Below are 18797 nucleotides of genomic sequence, written 5' to 3' on the forward strand. Positions count from 1 at the left end.
TTCATTTGAAGCTTTGTTTCTTTCTTCGCAGTCTGTACACTAAACATGAATGGAAAGCTCCAGATAAAAGTTACATAGACAACCATTATATTCAACATGATAACGAATAAAAAAGCGGGAAATTTAGCACTAAACGAGTATTTTACATCACTGAAAGGCTATCCGTGGTAAACAAATCAATTTTTACTGGGGAGTCGGCCCAAGATGGCGACCTCGGTGGATGCCTTCTCTTGAGCTTGCTAACTCAAAAATTCAGAAGTACCGGATTGTTACAACGATCGAAATGGACTCACACAACATTGTTTGAAAGGTGACACAATATACTTGTTAATTGTGCATTGTTCGTGGGAACGCTTTACCAAGAAAGGCAGAACGGAGGTGTTTTCGCATCGCGTCTGAGAAGCTAACTAGCACAAGTAGCGTTGATGCTAACAAGATGGACAAAAGAGAAACAAGAGAGAAGTGTGGTCTCCTCTTGGACATGGAAACGTGTGACTCTCTTCCAAGTTTATGTACTCTTCCTCCAAGTCCTCTTAAAAGTCCTAACGCAAAGAAGTCCCGTCAAGAGGTTGCAGAAATGAAAGAAGAAAGTGTGTCTAATGCGGATATTCTAAAGGCAATTAATGGGCTAAATAACCGTTTCTCAAAGTCCATATGTCAGATTTGCATTTTAGTTCCTTAATTAAAGATTGTTTCTCTTAATGTTAGAGGCATTCGCGACAACACTAAAAGAAAGGCTAGTTTCATGTTTTGTAGACGGAAAAATGCAGATTTGATTTTTTTTTAGAGGTCTCAGTCAATTAAAATTTTGAATCATAGTTAATCGCAATAATTAACTCTTGATTAATCGCAAGTTACTCGCACATTTTATATCTCATTTCATATCTAAATTCATGATAAAGTGTACAATATTTTTCTAATTTTTTACACTCTTGTTAACATAAAAGTGAGAAGAAATGTAATCCTAATTTGGTTGCATTTTTTAGTCGTTGATTCAGTAATTTCGTAACAATTCATCAAAAGAATTAAAATTAAAAATAGGTACTGTAAGAAAAAACGTGTGACATTGATTTGTATTGGTCGTTTTTTCTGTCACTAGATGGCACAATTGCGTTTGTAAGACAATGGTTATTTTTCTTTTCATATTAAGAGCTACCTAATTTTTAACATGGAGTAACTTGTGAAATTCTGCACATTTAAAAAACTGCAAAGCATAACTTGACCCTAGTCTCCACAAATTTATGCATTATTTAATTTATTACTGCTAAATTTTGTTACGTGACTCCTTCGCACAACGTTGAATGCTTTTATTTTGTTAAGTTCGATACGGATGCGCATTGTGAAATGACGTAACTTTCCTGGAAACGAACCATAATTTTGTTTTGTTTTTCAGATTAAGAGCGATCTCATTTTTAACATGACGTAACTTGCGAATTTATGCACATTTTTTAAATGGTAAAATACAACTTGACGCCAGTCCCCACAAATATATGCATTATTATTATTATATATATATTTTTTTTTTGCTATAACATTTTTGGTTACAATGACAATGGACTTGCATTTATTTCATACTTTACTCGGGGACATCTTGAAAGTGAAGAAAGATCCAATAGACTATCATTATTCGTGAACACTGAGTGTCGGGCTTTTAGATTTTTTTAATTATTATTATTGCTGCTTGCTATTTGTAATTATTAAAACCCCTGGGCGTTATTTTATTTTGAAATGGCTTGGTCAGAACCAACAAAAAGCCAAAAAATGGTCAAATAACGCTTAAGTAATAATTAAGGGGCTGGTGTGTAGGCGCCATAGCATATGTCACGTGGTATGTGCGTGTGGTTGCTGTGATGCGTGGGTGTTGGGGTCACATGACAGGTGATGTATGCCGGACTCTCTCGGGAGCGACAAGGAAGCTTGGAGTCGCTCCAACATTGTTACCCTTTTTGAGTCTAAGAACAAAAAATTGTCAACTTTAACATGTTAACATGTATGTTTTATTGGGAAAATTCTATATCCATAGGTGTATTTTTTTTTTTTAATTGAAACCTTTATTGAAATTGTTTCTGATTGAAATTGAAAGTCTCTTAAATTTGTAACAAATAAGAAATGTCATTTGATAATTAATATTCATGCAGAATTATTTCTTAAAAAACGCCTCTTGGAGATACTTAAATGTTTTTTTTCTGTTTTTGTTTTTTTTAAATTAATGTGATTTATGTAAATTGGATTGACTGATATTTCTATTATTTTTATATGTTCAATAAATGGTTTTAAAAAAGAGAACTGCAAAAAAAAAAAATACACGTTATAACTGTGTGGATGAGCAGGAAAAAAATATTTCCTGCTCATCTAAACACTTCTATACATATATTTTGAAGTGTTTTTATTAGAATATTTCATTTCTTTATTAAATTTATGTCCCCTTCTATGTGAGCCTGTAAACCAGCTGGGACGGGAGAGCAGCACACTAGCACCCTCTAGTGTCAAACGCCACTGAATGCAACATTGTTTGCTGCAAGGGTTGTGTTCACCTCACAAGGCAGATTGATCATTGTGATTCACTCAAGGGAGTTCTTCACATTGTCATATATTCTCCGGAGTTTGTGAACTCACAAATACCGCGAGAATTCAGCTTGCTGGCAAGGTTAGGGTTGTGATACTCTAACGAAAAAAATATGACGATTAAATAAAATTTATCTTAAAGTTAAAAAAAAAAAGGAAAAAAGGAAGAAGTAAAAAAAAAAAAAATTATATATATATATATATATATATATATATATATATATATATATATATATAATTTAAATAAAATCTAATAAAATATTTTAAGTTAATAAATATTATAGAAAAAATGCAGTATTAATTAAAAATATATTTTATGTAAACAATAAAACATTTAAAGTAAAATACGATGGCAAAAACAAAATGAAGGCAATACAGGCAATCAGCTTTATAAAATTGATATTTTTGACCAATAGAATAATATTTCAAGTAAAATTCATTTTTACCGATAAGAAAATTAAATACTTTACATAAAGTAAATTAAATTCGAAATAGACTAAAATAAATCAAATAAAAACAAAACTAAGTAAAATAAAATAAACAAAACGATGTAAAGAAATGAAAATAAGTAAATAAAATGTGATCTTAAGGGAAAGAAAATCTTTTTATGTGCAGAAAATAAAATATTGTACGCAAAGTTAGAAAAAAACAAATTTTAAACACAAATACATGCTTCTATCAGTCTACAGGTAGCGCCAGAGTGCAAATAACAAGACAGACCTTGGATTCACGATGAATCACTGCAACCGAAAAGAAAATAGAAGAACAAATGTGAGTATAAAATAAAATAAAGGTAGATAACTGTGATATTAAGTGAGCTGAAGAAAAAAAAAAATATGATTTGACCGTAATTATTACTTTTTGATAAAATATATTATACATAGATTATTTGTTGGATGTGTTGTTCTAAAAAAAAAATATATATATTTTTTTTAATGGATTCTAGTATTACTTAATGAGGAGTAAGTAAGTTTAGTATATATATGATAAAGGGTTATAAAAAATAAACTGAATGTTTTATGAATTGTATACTGCTAATGTGCAATCCCATCAGTATGCAATGATGTACATACAGTAAACTGCATTGCATGAAAATGAAGCGTACATATTATAATCCTGCAGACAGTGCTTTCTTGGAGGTAGTTTAGTGCGGATATTGTTAGTGGGGGGTTATTCATCCCTCCCGAAGAGACTGTCCCGGTGGTGATGTGTGTCTGAAACAGACAAATGAGTGTCACTCTGCTTTTTGTCACTAATGAGGAATCCTGCGGAGGCTCCATAGTCACAGTGTATGAGTAACATGCTGCTCATTTAACATGTGAACTTTGACTACTGTATTTGTCATTGGTCCAGTGTGTGTGTGTATGTGTGTGTGTGCGGTCTTGTTTTTGTTACATAGTGGGGCCAACATTCCGGGATTTCACAGATTTGTGGGGCCCACCCGTCCATGCGGGGCCATTTTGCTGGGCCCCACAAGTTTAGATCTCTTTTTGGGGGTCAAGACTTGGTTTTAGAGTTTAGGTTTGAATTGGGTTATGGTTGAGGTTAGGGTAAGCAATAAGGGGTAGGCAATGATTTTTATTGGTTGGGGTAACGGGAAGGGGCTAGGAAATGCATTATGTCATTGCGCTAGACCCACAAAGATAGTAAAACAAACCTGTGTGTGTGTGTGTGTGTGGTCCTGTTTTTCTTAGATAGTGGGGCCAACATTTCAGGATTTCACAGAGTTGTGGGGCCCACCCGTCCATGCGGGGCCATTTTGCTGGGCCCCACAAGTTTAGATCTCTTTTTGGGGGTCAAGACTTGGTTTTAGAGTTTAGGTTTGAATTGGGTTATGGTTGAGGTTAGGGTAAGAAATGGGGGTAGGCAATCATTTTTGATGGTTGGGGTTAAGGCAAGGGGCTAGGAAATGCATTATGTCAATGAGATGGCCCCACAAAGATAGTAAAACAAACCTGTATGTGTGTGTGTGTGTTCGTAGTATATATGTAACAACCTATCCACTCCATAACTCTGTTATTGTAGTGAGCACAGTATGAGTAGGTTCGGCCATGTCGGAGCCAGATGGCCTCCAACAGGAGCATTGGTCAACGGGTCGACCCTGTGATCAGTCACCATTGCAACTTGGCGGATAGCCAACCAGATGACCAGAAGAGGGGATAACGTGACAAATTTTTCACAGTGTTTTGTCGCAACAAAGAGGCTGAGAAAATGTTGGGCCATCCAACCATTTTCTAGAAGGCTTGGACTGTGAGGCCGCAGGTTGAAGATATTATGTGAAGATAGTCCTAATCATCATCATGATCATCATCGCCGCCATCATCGTCGCTATCGCGATAGTCACAAAGGCTAATTCAAATTAGTCAGTACATTTATAGTGACTTAATAATTGCACCAAAAATAATTAGGATCATATCATGCCAGATAGAAATGATATTTTGGGGTAAATAAAGTTAAATGTTTTAAGTGCGGTACAGCAAAATATTTAAAATAAATAAAGTAAGGAAAGTTTTTCCTCTTCTGTTAACATAATTTAATGTAATATTGTGAGTACAGTACAATAAATAAAATATTGTAATTCAAGTTTAAAAAGTAGATGATCATGCAAAATCATGCACGTAATAAACTGTTCATTAATTCAATATAATGTTCTGTTTGCATAATTAAATCAAATATAAATAAATAAATAAATAAATCAAATATGAAATAAATCGAATAAACAATAAATATTCAAATAAAACAAGTAAAATGGAAAATGTTTTGTATTTTTGGCATTCATATAATTTAATACAATACAATACAATATAATATAATACAAAATAATATAATATGGTAAATAGATTGCATTTATATAACGCTTTAACTACACCATATGGTGCCCAAAGCGCTTTACAATTAAACCTCACATTCACCAATAATATAATATAATATAATATTAAAACTAAGCGACCAGTTCAGGAAATGGACGGCTAATAATATACTGCAGGTTCATGACATTTAAACAGACCGCTTGTAAATCTCGTAAAATCTCGCGATGCAAAATGTAAAATGTAAAATCTCCTCCTCACCAACCTGCTATCATGTAATCCCGCTGGTTTGCAATCCAAGTAGGGGGAAGACCCGAGTCGCGGATTTAAGGTCAGCACTTTTTTCCCACGCATTAAACAAATTTCAGGCTTCAATTCGTTAAAACTTGAACTTGTACTTATCGACTTGTTACAACGCCAGCGATCTGTAAACCGTTTTGGCCGAAACTAATCGATTTGTAGCGTGTTCAGCCTCTATTGGAAAAGTCAAGTGAGCCCCAAATAGGTCGTTAATGTCCCGAAGCGCTTCCTTTTCAAAATAATAGCGCGACTCTAACTTCCTGTTATCAGCTCAGTGGTGGCTAGAGTTGGAAAAAAAGTTGACAAAATAAATGGTAACAAAGTTGACAAAGTGAAGTTCAGAGGCGAGTTTGAGTCGTTTAGTATTCTGGAGTCCAAAGGTTTGCGCTCTGTTGAGCTTGTCTGTTTCCCTGTCATGCATCTCTCACACTGTCTGGCACACTGTCAAACATTAACACAATATTGTTTTGCATGCACTCCGTTTTAGGTTGACGAGCCGTCATGACCGAGATGAGCGGTAAGGTCCAGACCGTCCTGGGTCAGCTGGACCCGGACCAGCTGGGCCGCACCATGACCCATGAGCACCTAACCATGACCTTTGAGTGCTGCTACGTCGCCCCGCCGCCGGAGAACCGCCTACCGGCCGAGAACCCCCTCCAGATGCGCCACGCGCACTGGCTCAGGCAGAACCCGTACAGTTGCCACGAGAACCTGCTCCTGTGCCAGGAGACGGAGGCCGTGCGTGACGAGCTGCTGGCCTACAGGAAGGCGGGCGGCGGGAGCGTGGTGGAGAACACCACAACGGGCATCGACCGGGACCTGCCCACGCTCAGAAAGCTGGCCAAGGAGACCGGGGTCAACATCGTGGCGGGGGCCGGCTACTACGTGGACTGTACGCACTCGGCCGACACCAGGAAGATGAGTGTGGAGAAGGTGCGCATGTTCAACTTAACTTTATATATAGAGCACTTTAAAAACAACCATAGCTACATACAAAGTGCTGTCCTTAAAAAAAGACAGAATAAAATCGCACATATAAAAACAAAGACAGTTAAAATAATGAATCAGTAACATCAAGAAAATTAATACAATAAAATACTCGAACAATGCCAAATAAATAATGTAATTTAATATGAATACACAATACACAAATGATAAGTTAAAGAAGATGGAAATATTTGATGTATAAATACAAAATTATACTGAATAAATAAATAAATATCAGAGGTGGGGGATCTTTCTAATATTAGAGGAAAAATACATAAAATGCTCAATCATAATATGATATTTTAATTACAACAAATGCCCAAATACTAGAGAAAAAAAAATAAAGTATTTGATGTAAAAACATAAATAAAAATAAAAACTATAAGGGGAAAAAAATGTATAGGGGAAAAAAAATCCCTAAATATTAGAAAAAATACACCCAAAAAACACCTTACACAACCAAAAAATAAAAAAATAAACAAATCCAAGAAAAACTAGTTTGTTGCCAATCAAAAAACTGGACTGATTTTTAAAAAATCGGATTCATCAATTAATCAAAAAACAATTGACAAATTATTCGATTATTAACATGATCATTACTGAGCATCACTAAAACTGAAAAATGTGCAGCTAATCCATGGGATTGGAATCGCTACCGGTATTGGCCCATCCCTTAGAAAAAACTAAAATGTTTGACATAAAAATTCACAACTATAGGAGAAAAAATTGCAAAGATATTAGGACCAAAAAATTATCAAACATTAGGGAAATGATACAGAAATATATAGTTTTTTAAAATGCTGTAATACTATAATATATATATATATATATACATATATATATATATACATATATAATAAAAACAAATATACGGGGGGGAAAATCTTGAAATATTACGAAAAAGTTAACAGACATTGACAAGGATAGAAAAATGTTTAAGAAAAAGTACATAAATCTTTGATAAAATGCACAAATAGTTCATGAAAAGTAAAAATATATATATTTGGCAAAAAAAATGCACTAATATTTAACACCTTGAATCTGTCTTTGATGTTGTTTTCGTTTATTAGTATTGTATTCTTTTCACAATTTTATACTTGTTTCCAGAATTTCCTCGTGAATAATTTATCAATCTTAATTAGAGGTGCAACGATTAATTGACAACTAATCAATTACCAAATTAATTGCTCATTATTTCTAATTATTGATGAATCGTTTAGATATCTTTTTTTATTTAAAATTGTCCAAATGCTTGAAATTTCAGCTTCTCAACTGTTAATATTCAATTTCTTTAGTCCTCTGTGAAAGTGGGTTGATTTATCTTTGGGTTGAATAAAAAAAACAATCATATAATTTTGTTCTTATTTTCTGACGTGTTACAGACCAAACTGTCAATTTGAAATGAAGTCCTGTTCTTCATTAAATGTGATTGATTTATTTATTTTTTCCTTCACACGTGTCACTTGGAAAACTTTTGTACCCGACCTTAGTTGGTGTTTTCTTTCCCAGCTCACGGACATCATGGTAGGCGAGGTCCTGCACGGCGCCGACGGCACGGACATCCGCTGCGGCGTGATTGGCGAGATCGGCACCGGCTGGCCCATCACGGACAGCGAGCGGAAGGTGCTGCGTGCGGCCGCACACGCGCAGGCCCAGCTGGGCTGCCCCGTCATCATCCATCCCGGCCGCAACGCCGCCGCTCCGGCTGAGGTCGTCCGCATCCTCCAGGAGGCGGGCGGCGACATCAGCAAGACGGTCATGTCCCACCTGGACAGGTGAGGATCTTTTGTTGGTGAAGCAGCATGTGGTTATTTTTCATCAGGTTACAATTACGCCCTTTTTTTTATGGAACGTATATAGTACAAGTCTTTTTTTTTTCTTCAAAATCCTTTTTCTCAACAACTATATTACGTAAACAAATCCCATTTTTTGCCAAAACTGACATATGATCGCACAATATATCAATAATCATTCCCAAAGATGTTCATTATCAAATTAATCTACATCGGTCACTTTCCGTAGACATAAAAAGCAGGATTAAAAAGAGAATTTGGCAATCATCCAAAGCAAAAATTAGACTGACCTGAAATACTTCCTGTTTTCTTTCGTCCTCATATTTTCAGTGTCAAATTAAATAGTATGCCACCATCTAGTGGTCGACAGTGGAATTACAGCCAAAATAAACTGGAGGCAGAACAAAATAGTTGAGAACTGTACCATACAAATCCAAAAAATAGTGAGAACACGAACCCGGAACCAGTGATGGTGTGGTGGTTTGCTCAACAACAAAAAAAAAACAGTCCTTTCAAAAAACTTTCATTCTTTGACTCAAAAGTTTTTCCTGAAAATGTATATTATTTTCTAAAAATGATCCCCCCCCCTTTTTTTTGTGCGTGAAAATATTTGTTTTCTCAAATATAAATCTCACGTTGCTTTTTTCTCAAATTTATGACCCCCCTCCTCTAGTCGGGATGATATCTATCATCCCCCCCAAAAAATCTAAAAAATTTTACTTCTTGAAAAAATATAACTTTTTCTTGAAAATATATATTAATAAATCAGAATTGTAAGATTACGTATTTCCTTGAAAATAATGTGAACTGCCACTTATTCACGGTCACATTTTTTCATTTTTGCTGGTGTGCTATTAGGCTAGCATGCTAGTTAATGTTATTGACGAGCCCCTCAGATGAAAGTGGATTATTTGTTGAATAACTCAACTCAATATTTAGTCATTTATGTAACATGGCTTCATGATTATGTACATGCTTGAAGCATGGTGTTGATGCTTTATAATCCTCTCTGTTTTAAACGCATTGTCACCATCTTGTGGTGCCTATAACCAATTGCCAACACCTTTTGTGGGTGTTGGGGGGGGGGGGGTATTTTATATATATATATATATATATATATATATATATATATATTTATGGATTTGGGCTATTGACAGCAGAGCTTGGTCTCGTTCAGTGGCTCATTGTACAACGAAAAGAAAGAAAAAAACTTATGTTGTAAAAAAAGTAGTGACGGACAAATAAAGCTTTATGAAGCACTTGTGATATTTTTTGACTCCTCTAGATGGCACTATTGGTTTAAAGATGTAATAAGTTTTCATTGCATTAGCCTTTATATTTAAACCAATAGCACCATCTAGAGGAGTAAAAAAAAAAAGCACAAGTGCTTCATGAAGCTTCATTTTCCCATCACTGGTACAAAGTATCATTTTTTAACAAATATATTTTTATTCTTGTTTGTGTGTGTGTGTTTTTTTAACATATACACAGAATTAACTTTTTTTTGCAAAAAAAAATATTAAAAAAAAAATGACATGATTAAAAAAAAAGTATATTCATCTTTTTCTCTCAGAAAAATAAAACTTTTTCAAAAAGGAGATGATCTTTTTTTTCTTGGCGATATCTCGTTAGGTTAAGCAATTTGAAATTGTGAATCGTGTTAGCAAGCAGCGGGTGCTAAATTCCAGCTGTCATTAAGTTTTACGACTTGTCCTTTGACTCTATAGGGTGGTAAATCCTTCTATGATTAACTTTTGTTCCAAAGGCTCCTGATTTATTTGTTATTATTATTTGTTTATTTTTTATGAGTTCATTACATAATGATCTGCCGTTGCAGGACCATCTTCAACCACGCGGAACTGCTGGACTTCGCCGAGATGGGGAGTTACCTGGAATACGATCTGTTTGGACTGGAGACGCTCAACTACGTCTTCAACCGGGACGTGGACATGCCCAGTGACAGCCAGAGAGTCAACACGTCAGTCCCGACCGGCCTGCACATTCACTTCGCATCCAAGACAAGAGTTACGTCAAGAATAACCAATAATATTAATTCTCGCGTTTGATTGGCGCTGTGAAATGTCATCAGACTCAAAAGCCATTTATTGCCAGGTACATTTTTTTTTTCGGTCTTATGGTGCAACATAAAAGGTAAGCGATTAACATAAATAAATACACTAAAAGAAAATCAAAAATGTGCATTGCGCAATAGGTATACGTGTAAAAATTTAAGTATGATAAAGGAGGCCAAAAATGGCTTGTTATATTTTTTGTTTTATTATTTACAGGTCGTTGTATAACTATTAGTAGACAAATAAATCAATAATGCTTAATAATAATAGTCTTGTTAAATTTAATAAGTTATTAAAAATATTCAGAACTTGGGAAAATATAAAAATCTTTTGCTTTAAAATATTTTCTTTTAACACTAAAAATATATGACTTGCAACTTTTTTCCTGAAACATACCAGTCACATTTTTGTCATAAATTTACAACTTTTTTCCTAAAAAAACAACAAAACTAAACAAAAAACAACTTTTTAAAGACAACTTTTTGTCTTAATTATTTTTTTTAAATTCCAAAACATACAGCTTTTTTTCTTGATTGTTTTAGAAAAATAATCTAAAATATAAAGCTGAATTCTGAAGTAACTTTTTTTCTCATAAATTTACAGCTTTTTTCCTAAAAAAAACAACAAACTTAAACAAAACAAAAAGCTTTCTAAAACATACAACTTTTTGTCTTGATTGTTTTAGAAAAAAATCAAAAATATAAAGCTGAATTATCAAGTCATTTTTTTCTCAAAAAACTTTCTAAACATTTTTTTCTTGATTTTTTTAGAAAAAAATCAAAAACATTCAACTGAATTCTCATGTAACTTTTTTGAAAACTTAAAAAAAAAATTGTTAGAAATATACAACTTGTTTTGCAAACAATAGAACTTTTTACAATTAAATATATTTCTTTAAAATATACTCTTGAAAAGGAATGTCTTTTTTTTTCCTCAAAATTATTTTAGATTTTGAGAAAATATTTTTAAAACATAAAAATATCCAAGTTAAAAATTATACATACTGTACATTTTCAAAAATGTATTTGGCTTTTTCTCAACAGACTGTTACCTGTTTTTTTTGTGTGCAAATATACAACTCATTCATTCCTCTGAGATGTTTACATGAAAATAACAGACTATTGATCTTGGATGATATTTGACCCGAGAGACTCAGGAGGACTGAGTTTAAAGTGCTCCATTGTTTTCCCCCTCCCTCCCCTCCTCCTCTTCCTGCACGTTCAGCTTGGCCTTCCTGGTGAAAGAAGGCTACGAGGACAAGATTGTGATCGCTCACGACATCCACACCAAGGACCGGCTGTGCAAGTACGGCGGCCACGGCTACTCGCACATCCTCCGCAACATCGTGCCCAAGATGTTGACGCGGGGCATCTCGCAGACGCAAGTGGACAAGATCTTGGTGGACAACCCCAAACGCTGGCTCACCTTCAAATGAAGCACGGGAAGAAAAAAAGGCCAGGCAGTTTCTCATTTGTCTAATGAAGCCATAATGATTTTTTTTTTTTTTCATGGTGGGGTGACGAGCCAACTTTGAGATGCGATGTGACCGTAATGAATTAATTTGAGCCTTCGATCAATCACAGGGTGCAATTTTGTCGCTTAGGATGATGATGATGATGATGATGAAATTAAGTAGTGTAAGTAGCCCACAGTGATTTATACGCTGGACACATTTGGATTCCATGTGCATTTTTTTTTTGTTGAATGGGTGGAATAAGGTCATTTCTTCATGCTCATGCCCTCCTAAAACAAAGCATGTGGTCATATTTTGCTTCATAATTTGTGTTGTTTAAAGATTTAGAATTACCAATGCATTTTTATTAGCCCGTAAGCTAGCGAAATTCCGTTATTTGGTTCTTTCTTTCACATCAGTTAGTAAACTTGGTGTGACCCCCAAAAAAATACGTTGAAACAAGCATGTTTGCTTCATATTTACTGCCATTGACGGCTATAAACGTCAAAACTTTATTTGAACTATTTTTATTAGTTTTAACACTTTTTTTCCAATTTTGTTAACAAGAGTATGAAAACCTAGAATTTTTTTTATTGTACATTTAGAACAGATATGAAATTTGTGATTAATGGCAAGTTAACTAGTGAAGTCATGTGATTAATTGGGATTAAAAACTTGAATCGCCTGATGCCCCAAATTTGTAATAATTTATTTTCTCTCTCTCTTTTTTTTTTTTAATTCATTCACTGCCATTGACTACTATAAACGTCAAAAAATTATTTTAACTATTTTTTTTAGTTTAACATTTTTTCCCACTTTTGTAACAAGAGTATGAAAGCCTAAACTTTTTTCATTGTACATTTAGAACAGATGTAAAATTTGTGATTAATTGTGAGTTAACTAGTGAAGTCATGCGATTAATTACAATTAAAATTTTTAATCGCCGCTTGCCCCTAATTTTTAATAATTATATATATATATATATATATATATATATATATATATATATATATATATATATATATATATATATATATATATAATTATTTTTATTATTTGTTAATCTTTTATTTTTATTTTTTTAATGAATTTATGGCAATAAATAAGTTAAAGGAACGTTTGCTATCAGTCAAACTGCACAGCCACCAAAATTGGACCAGTGTTTACGACGCAGTATCGCGGTACTCTTTTAGTATCGATATCCCGCACAACCCTTTTCTCAAGTTTTTAGGCACTCATTCATCAAATCAAAATTCACTCTAACACAACATAGGAATAGCTTTGTAGTCCACAGAGTCTCAGTACGTGAATTTATTTCATATTAGGATTACATACATTTACTGTCATCGGCTGTCAGCATTCATTCACCGTCACCACTCCAAACTGCAAACAAACAAACTTCCGGATCGTGTCACAAAAGCACACGCGTGTGTTCAGTGTAGCTGCCGCTCATCAGTATGCAACGGCCGCTTTCACGTCGCCACGGCGGCGGCAGACGAGCCGAGCCGGCCCCTCGGCGGCGCGTCCGACGGGAGGGCCCAGATGAAGGACGCGCTCTCCTCTCCGGTCTGGGAACAGGTGGCCTCACAGGGTGACTTCGCGCCGTGATCAATGGCCGCCGCGGTCGGGGCCAAACTTTTGATGAATCTTGCGGGAGGATTAAAACTGTAAATTATATATGATATTCATATTTGGGAGGGAGTGGTGGTGACAGCGGGTGGATGAATGGCGTGTCACGGGGTGGGGTTGGGGGAGGTGAAGGACACGTTGCTGTCATGTGTGCTGACGAACCGTTTGGCCGACGTGCCGCCCGACCAACTGTCACGTTGGACGAGAAGAATCGCATTTTAGATTTCAAGATGGCAGCTTTTGAGAATCGTGCGTCACTCCAGATTGCTTCGGAAAAAAAAAAAATCCAAATAAAATCACAGAAATATTTCTTTCGTTTGGTTCTGCTTCTTGAAAAATAATCAGTGATCCAAAATGTTTAACAGCCTACATGTGACATCACGCTCTTCTCTTATTGGTCGCAAGAATGTAAACAAAGGTCTCTTTAGAGGGGGTCTTGTAATTATTCACACACACACACATTCCTGCACTAAAATGGCGTCAAAGCCACGTCCAATGGAAAATGTGTGCTTGGGCGCCATCTTGGTCCCCAAAAATGTGTGATGGTGAAATGAGGGGAAGGAGATTTCGCTCTTGTCAATTAGAAAAGTAGTGCTTTGGCGCCATTATAGGGCATCTTTGTGCCAGGGAGCGTGTGATGTTGAAGTGAAGGGAGGGGCTTCTTTAGACTGACTGAAACAAAAGTAGTGCTTTGGCATAATGTGGCATTTTTAGGCAAATCCCCCCCCCCCCCCCCAATTACTTGCAGATTTCCGGAATTTACGTGGGTTATTGCACTAGGCATTTATGATAACAGTGAGCAACAATATCACGGTATTTAAATTACAGATCTGAAATGACTTTTCGTGAAATATTTGGGTAAATAAAAACTTTTTTTCATTGAGCACAATGTCATTTATTTTAAAGCAAATATAGACTGTGGTACGGAAAATTACTCTTCTATTTTATTTCTTCTGAGTAAGTCCCAGTGGTGAGCTATTTTTAGAACAAACCCGTGGACTACGTATGTTGTCCTTGGGGCTAACGAGTACCCGCTGGCCCTATTTTTTTTTAAGACAATGCACATTAACAGATCAAAAAGGCATCCGTGTTTGTGCAGTGCCTCTTTCGTTTCGCAGCCTTCCTCCTCCTCTATGCGTAACTGCTCACCCCTCCCCTCTCTGCTTGCCTTCTCATGTTAATAGACAAATACATAAGACATTTTTGCTATGATTATGTTGCCGGAAAAATCATCGGTACCCCCACTTCCCACTCTTGAGGACATGCAAGAACCAAGAGGGACAAGCAAAATACTCTCTAACCCTCCACATCCTGGTCACCACCTCTTACGGGTCACTTGACTTGACTTCCCTCAGGTAGGTGCCATCCAACTATACTATACACACAAAATTTAAGGTTTCTTGTCTAGTGGAAGTCAAGTCAGAAATGTTTTTGGCAATAATATCTTGTATGTGCCTCCAATTTTTTGCTGAGTCATCGAAAGGGACGAAAAATGCTCACGATTATCCCTTTATATATATACCATTTAGACACATCTGATAATTGGGCATTGGTTGATTGATTGGAAAAGGATAATCAGACATAGTAAACAGATTTTAACATTTATGATTGTCAACAGTTTTCCAAGCAGATCAGAGAGAGAGAAAAAGAGAGAAAAAAATCACTCTTAAAGGGGAAGTCAACCCCCCCCCCCAAATGTATTGACAATAATATGTTCTATGCAGCCCCACTTGTCTAAATTTGCTATTTTGGTTAATATTGTGTTAAGCAGCAAAATCCAGCCATTTTTTTATCCATCTCAGCAGGCGGCCATTTTACCAGTTGCTGTCAACTGCAGATGACATCACAGTTGCTCAGGCGACAACCAATCACAGCTCACCTTTTTTCTGAAGCGGAGCTGTGATTGGTCGTTACGTGAGACCCGAGCAACTGTGATGTCATCTTCAGTCGGCATAACGCATAACTCATAACTCATATTCCACAAATGTAATATTGATCAGAATGTCATGTTCAGACTAGCAAGGTCGCATATAGCATATTATTGTCAAGAAATTTTAAGGTTGACTTCCCCTTTAATATGTCAGTTTATACCAAGATTCCCAAACATTGTCCCCCAAATGATTACATTTACCTATAGATGCCACTAGATGGCGGCAAAGCAGTACTTTTCCATTTAACAGACTAATGGCTTCAGTTTCTGTGATTTCTTTTACACCGAGTTTTCGAATTTTGTACTTTGGCTCAATTAAAGTTGAAAACCCCACCAAACCATGCCGTCTGAGTTACTTATAACAAATCCAAGGGTGCTAAAAAAAAATGCATTCTCGGGTGCGTGACTGTTGGGTATAATTCAGCTTCAAGACACACATGTGTATAGCGTGTTATATTACACGGCAGCGGCTACATTATAACATGGCAGCGCTTCACGGTTCATCCATCTTGACACCAATCAGACTACATGTCAACAATTACATTACAATCTCCCCGGCAGGCTCGTTTGGTGGACAAGGACGATGTGAAGCTCTGTCTCTACTAATCCAACAAGTGATGGAGCGTGCGAGGGAGGAAGCGAGCGAGAGAGAGAACGAAAGGGAGAGAGAAGGAGCCGCTTGCTTTTGTTTTCAGTCGGCGTACAGCATGAATCCCGAGAAGGTGCTGTACTTGTTGTTGTTGCCGCCGTGCGCCTTGCCGCCGTCCAGCTTGATGTAGATCTCGTCGCCGGGTTCCAGGTGCAGAACCACGCTGTTGCTGGCGTAGTCGTAGTTCTGGTCGGCGTCCTGCGCGATGGCGCTGGCGCGCACCTGAGTAGGGGGCGCTTTATTAGGTACACTGACATTCCACATCGAAAATGATGCTTCTTTTAAATTTGATATTGATGTAAATAATAATAAATCACATTTGTAGAGCACATGTGTACACAGAGGGGAAAAAGGTAAACCTATTTTTTTTTTGTTAAAAATACAAATAAAAATAATGTAAAATAAAAAATGTATATGTTAATGTTTAGAAGCCCATTGCATCAACTTAATATTTTGGTAATTTGGGGAAAGCAGAATATTAGGATCAGCTCCCAATTTGAACTAAAAGATGATTGTATAGTTTAACCATATGTCTATATGTACAACAACCATGTGGGGTTCGTGGTTATATGTAAATAGATGCAGTATCTATTTACTCATTGAAGCTACATTTGGACAACATACTCATTTAGACATAAATACATAATACATGTTACGTGTCACTTTGGAAAATACTTCAAATATTGTTAAAAAATTACATAATTTTTTTTTAATAGGCCATATATATGTATGTATATATATATATATTATATATATATATATATTATATATATATATTATATATATATATATATATATTATATTTATATATATATTATATATATAATATATATATATATATATATAATATATATTTTTAAATATTTTTTACTGTCTTAACTTTCATTTTATTATTGGAAAGTGTGAAATATATTATTGTTGGACTTTTTACAAAATATGGTCATGTTTACTTTGTCCATTGTTGATATAATTATCACCCATCCCGCTATCCTTATCGTTTTTAGACCTTATTCTTATTTTGGCTCTCATGAGATTGTGCAGGTAGGTTACCTAATAAAAATGTCTTTTGAGTTCATATGAAATATTAAAGGGGTCAAGTTTGACTTGAGTGCACCTGAACATATGAAAGAAAAATATTAAAAGAAATGATGTTCACGTGAACAATTCCATAACATGAAACGACATGTGCTTAAGAGTAATTTATGATTCATACAGTTTATGGCTTTGTGGCGTATTTAATGGCTTTCATTATGCAAATGAGGTTAAACGGATGTGCGTGACGCGCGTGCGTGAAAGCCGCGCGTAAAAAAAAAAAAAAAAGTGTCCATACGAATCCCCAAAAAGCACGAATGTGTCATTTTCAAGGTTGTTGTGACGTCGGGCTCACCTGGTTGTTCTTGCAGAGGTCGGCCCACATGCTGGTCCCGTCGCCGCCTCGCATCAGCACGTGGTACGTGAAGTAGTAAATCCCCGGGATGGAGCAGGTGAACTTGCCGGTGGCGGGGTCGTAGTGGTTGCCCAGGTTGGTGACCACGTCGTCGAACTTGAGCACCTCGTAGCCCTCGTGCTGCTTCTTGAGTCCCGCATAGAAGGCGATCTTTGGCACCGTGTTGTACGTGGCCGCGCTGATGGCCCCGGTGGGTCCGCTCAAACCCGGCGCACCCGCGGCACCGGGCGCCCCTCGTTCCCCGGGTGGGCCGGCGGGTCCGGGCGGGCCCGGCTCGCCCGCGGGGCCCCTGGGACCCGTCCTCCCCGCGCGTCCCGGCTCGCCCTGCGGACCCTGGATGAAGGTGGGCAGCGACTGCACCAGCCGGTTGTCTTTGACCGGCTCGCCGGCCGCTTTCGCCGGCGCCGTAGAGGCGGATGCGGCGGTGGTCCCGTGGGGGTCGCACACCATTTGGCAGGCGCCGAGCATCTCGTAGCGGGCGGGGGTTCCGGCGGAGTTGACCATGGCCGGGATGAGCACCACCAGAACCAGGACCAGCGCCACGCCGCACACGCCGGTGGCGATCATGTGCGCCCTGCGGAGCGGCTGAGTCCGGCGAACCTGGTGGTCGTCCAGCCTGCTTGCGGGGGCTGCGAGAAGGAGAGGAGGCGACTCGGGCGACTCGGGCGCGGCGTGCTTGGGAAACTTTTACGAGTGCAACCTTGGACGCGCGCTGGGGGAGCATCCGCAGCTTTTTACGCGCTGTGGCGGCATCCGTCCGAATGGCGCATCTCCTCCCCCACCTCAATAATAATAACAATAAGAGGTGGGAGGAAGGAAAGAAGGAAAAAACAAAACAAGAATCCCGTGTAAGAGGATTCAATCTACTCCACATACGTTGCGGTGCTTGTTTCTGCCCACTGCGCACAGAGAAAGAATTCAAATGTCCGCCTGTTGGTGAGGAGAGATGAGGGCGAAGGGAGGGGGGTTTTGGGGGGGTGATGGATGGCAGCAGACAATACATGCTTTTCTTTAATCACACCGCGGGAAGTCAACAACAACAAAAAACATCACTGAGGTGAGGCGTGATTGGAATGCCCCCGCAGTGTACACACGTGGATTGTTTACAAAGTTTTGATGAATAAAACAACAAAAGACGTCACGACGGCATGCGGAACTCCTCAGA

General features: G+C 37.3%; 2 protein-coding genes across 2 annotated transcripts; one reads left to right on the forward strand and one right to left on the reverse strand.

Annotated features, from left to right (window-relative positions):
- The first annotated feature begins 5632 nt into the window (after positions 1-5632).
- On the forward strand, positions 5633-12661 carry pter (phosphotriesterase related). Its single transcript, XM_077559283.1, has 5 exons — positions 5633-5703; positions 6160-6605; positions 8169-8434; positions 10290-10430; positions 11749-12661. Exons 2-5 carry the CDS (start codon positions 6174-6176, stop codon positions 11957-11959), a joined length of 1050 nt encoding a protein of 349 aa, XP_077415409.1. The 5' UTR covers positions 5633-5703; positions 6160-6173; the 3' UTR covers positions 11960-12661.
- A 2883-nt stretch (positions 12662-15544) lies between these two features.
- On the reverse strand, positions 15545-18533 carry c1ql3b (complement component 1, q subcomponent-like 3b). Its single transcript, XM_077557879.1, has 2 exons — positions 17573-18533; positions 15545-16407 (listed from the first exon to the last, which is right to left on the reverse strand). The coding sequence occupies exons 1-2, from the start codon at positions 18197-18199 to the stop codon at positions 16228-16230; spliced, it is 807 nt and encodes a 268-aa protein (XP_077414005.1). The 5' UTR covers positions 18200-18533; the 3' UTR covers positions 15545-16227.
- Between the last annotated feature and the right edge of the window lie 264 nt (positions 18534-18797).

This window comes from Vanacampus margaritifer, chromosome 2, assembly GCF_051991255.1.
Source record: "Vanacampus margaritifer isolate UIUO_Vmar chromosome 2, RoL_Vmar_1.0, whole genome shotgun sequence".
NCBI classification, from domain to species: domain Eukaryota; kingdom Metazoa; phylum Chordata; class Actinopteri; order Syngnathiformes; family Syngnathidae; genus Vanacampus; species Vanacampus margaritifer.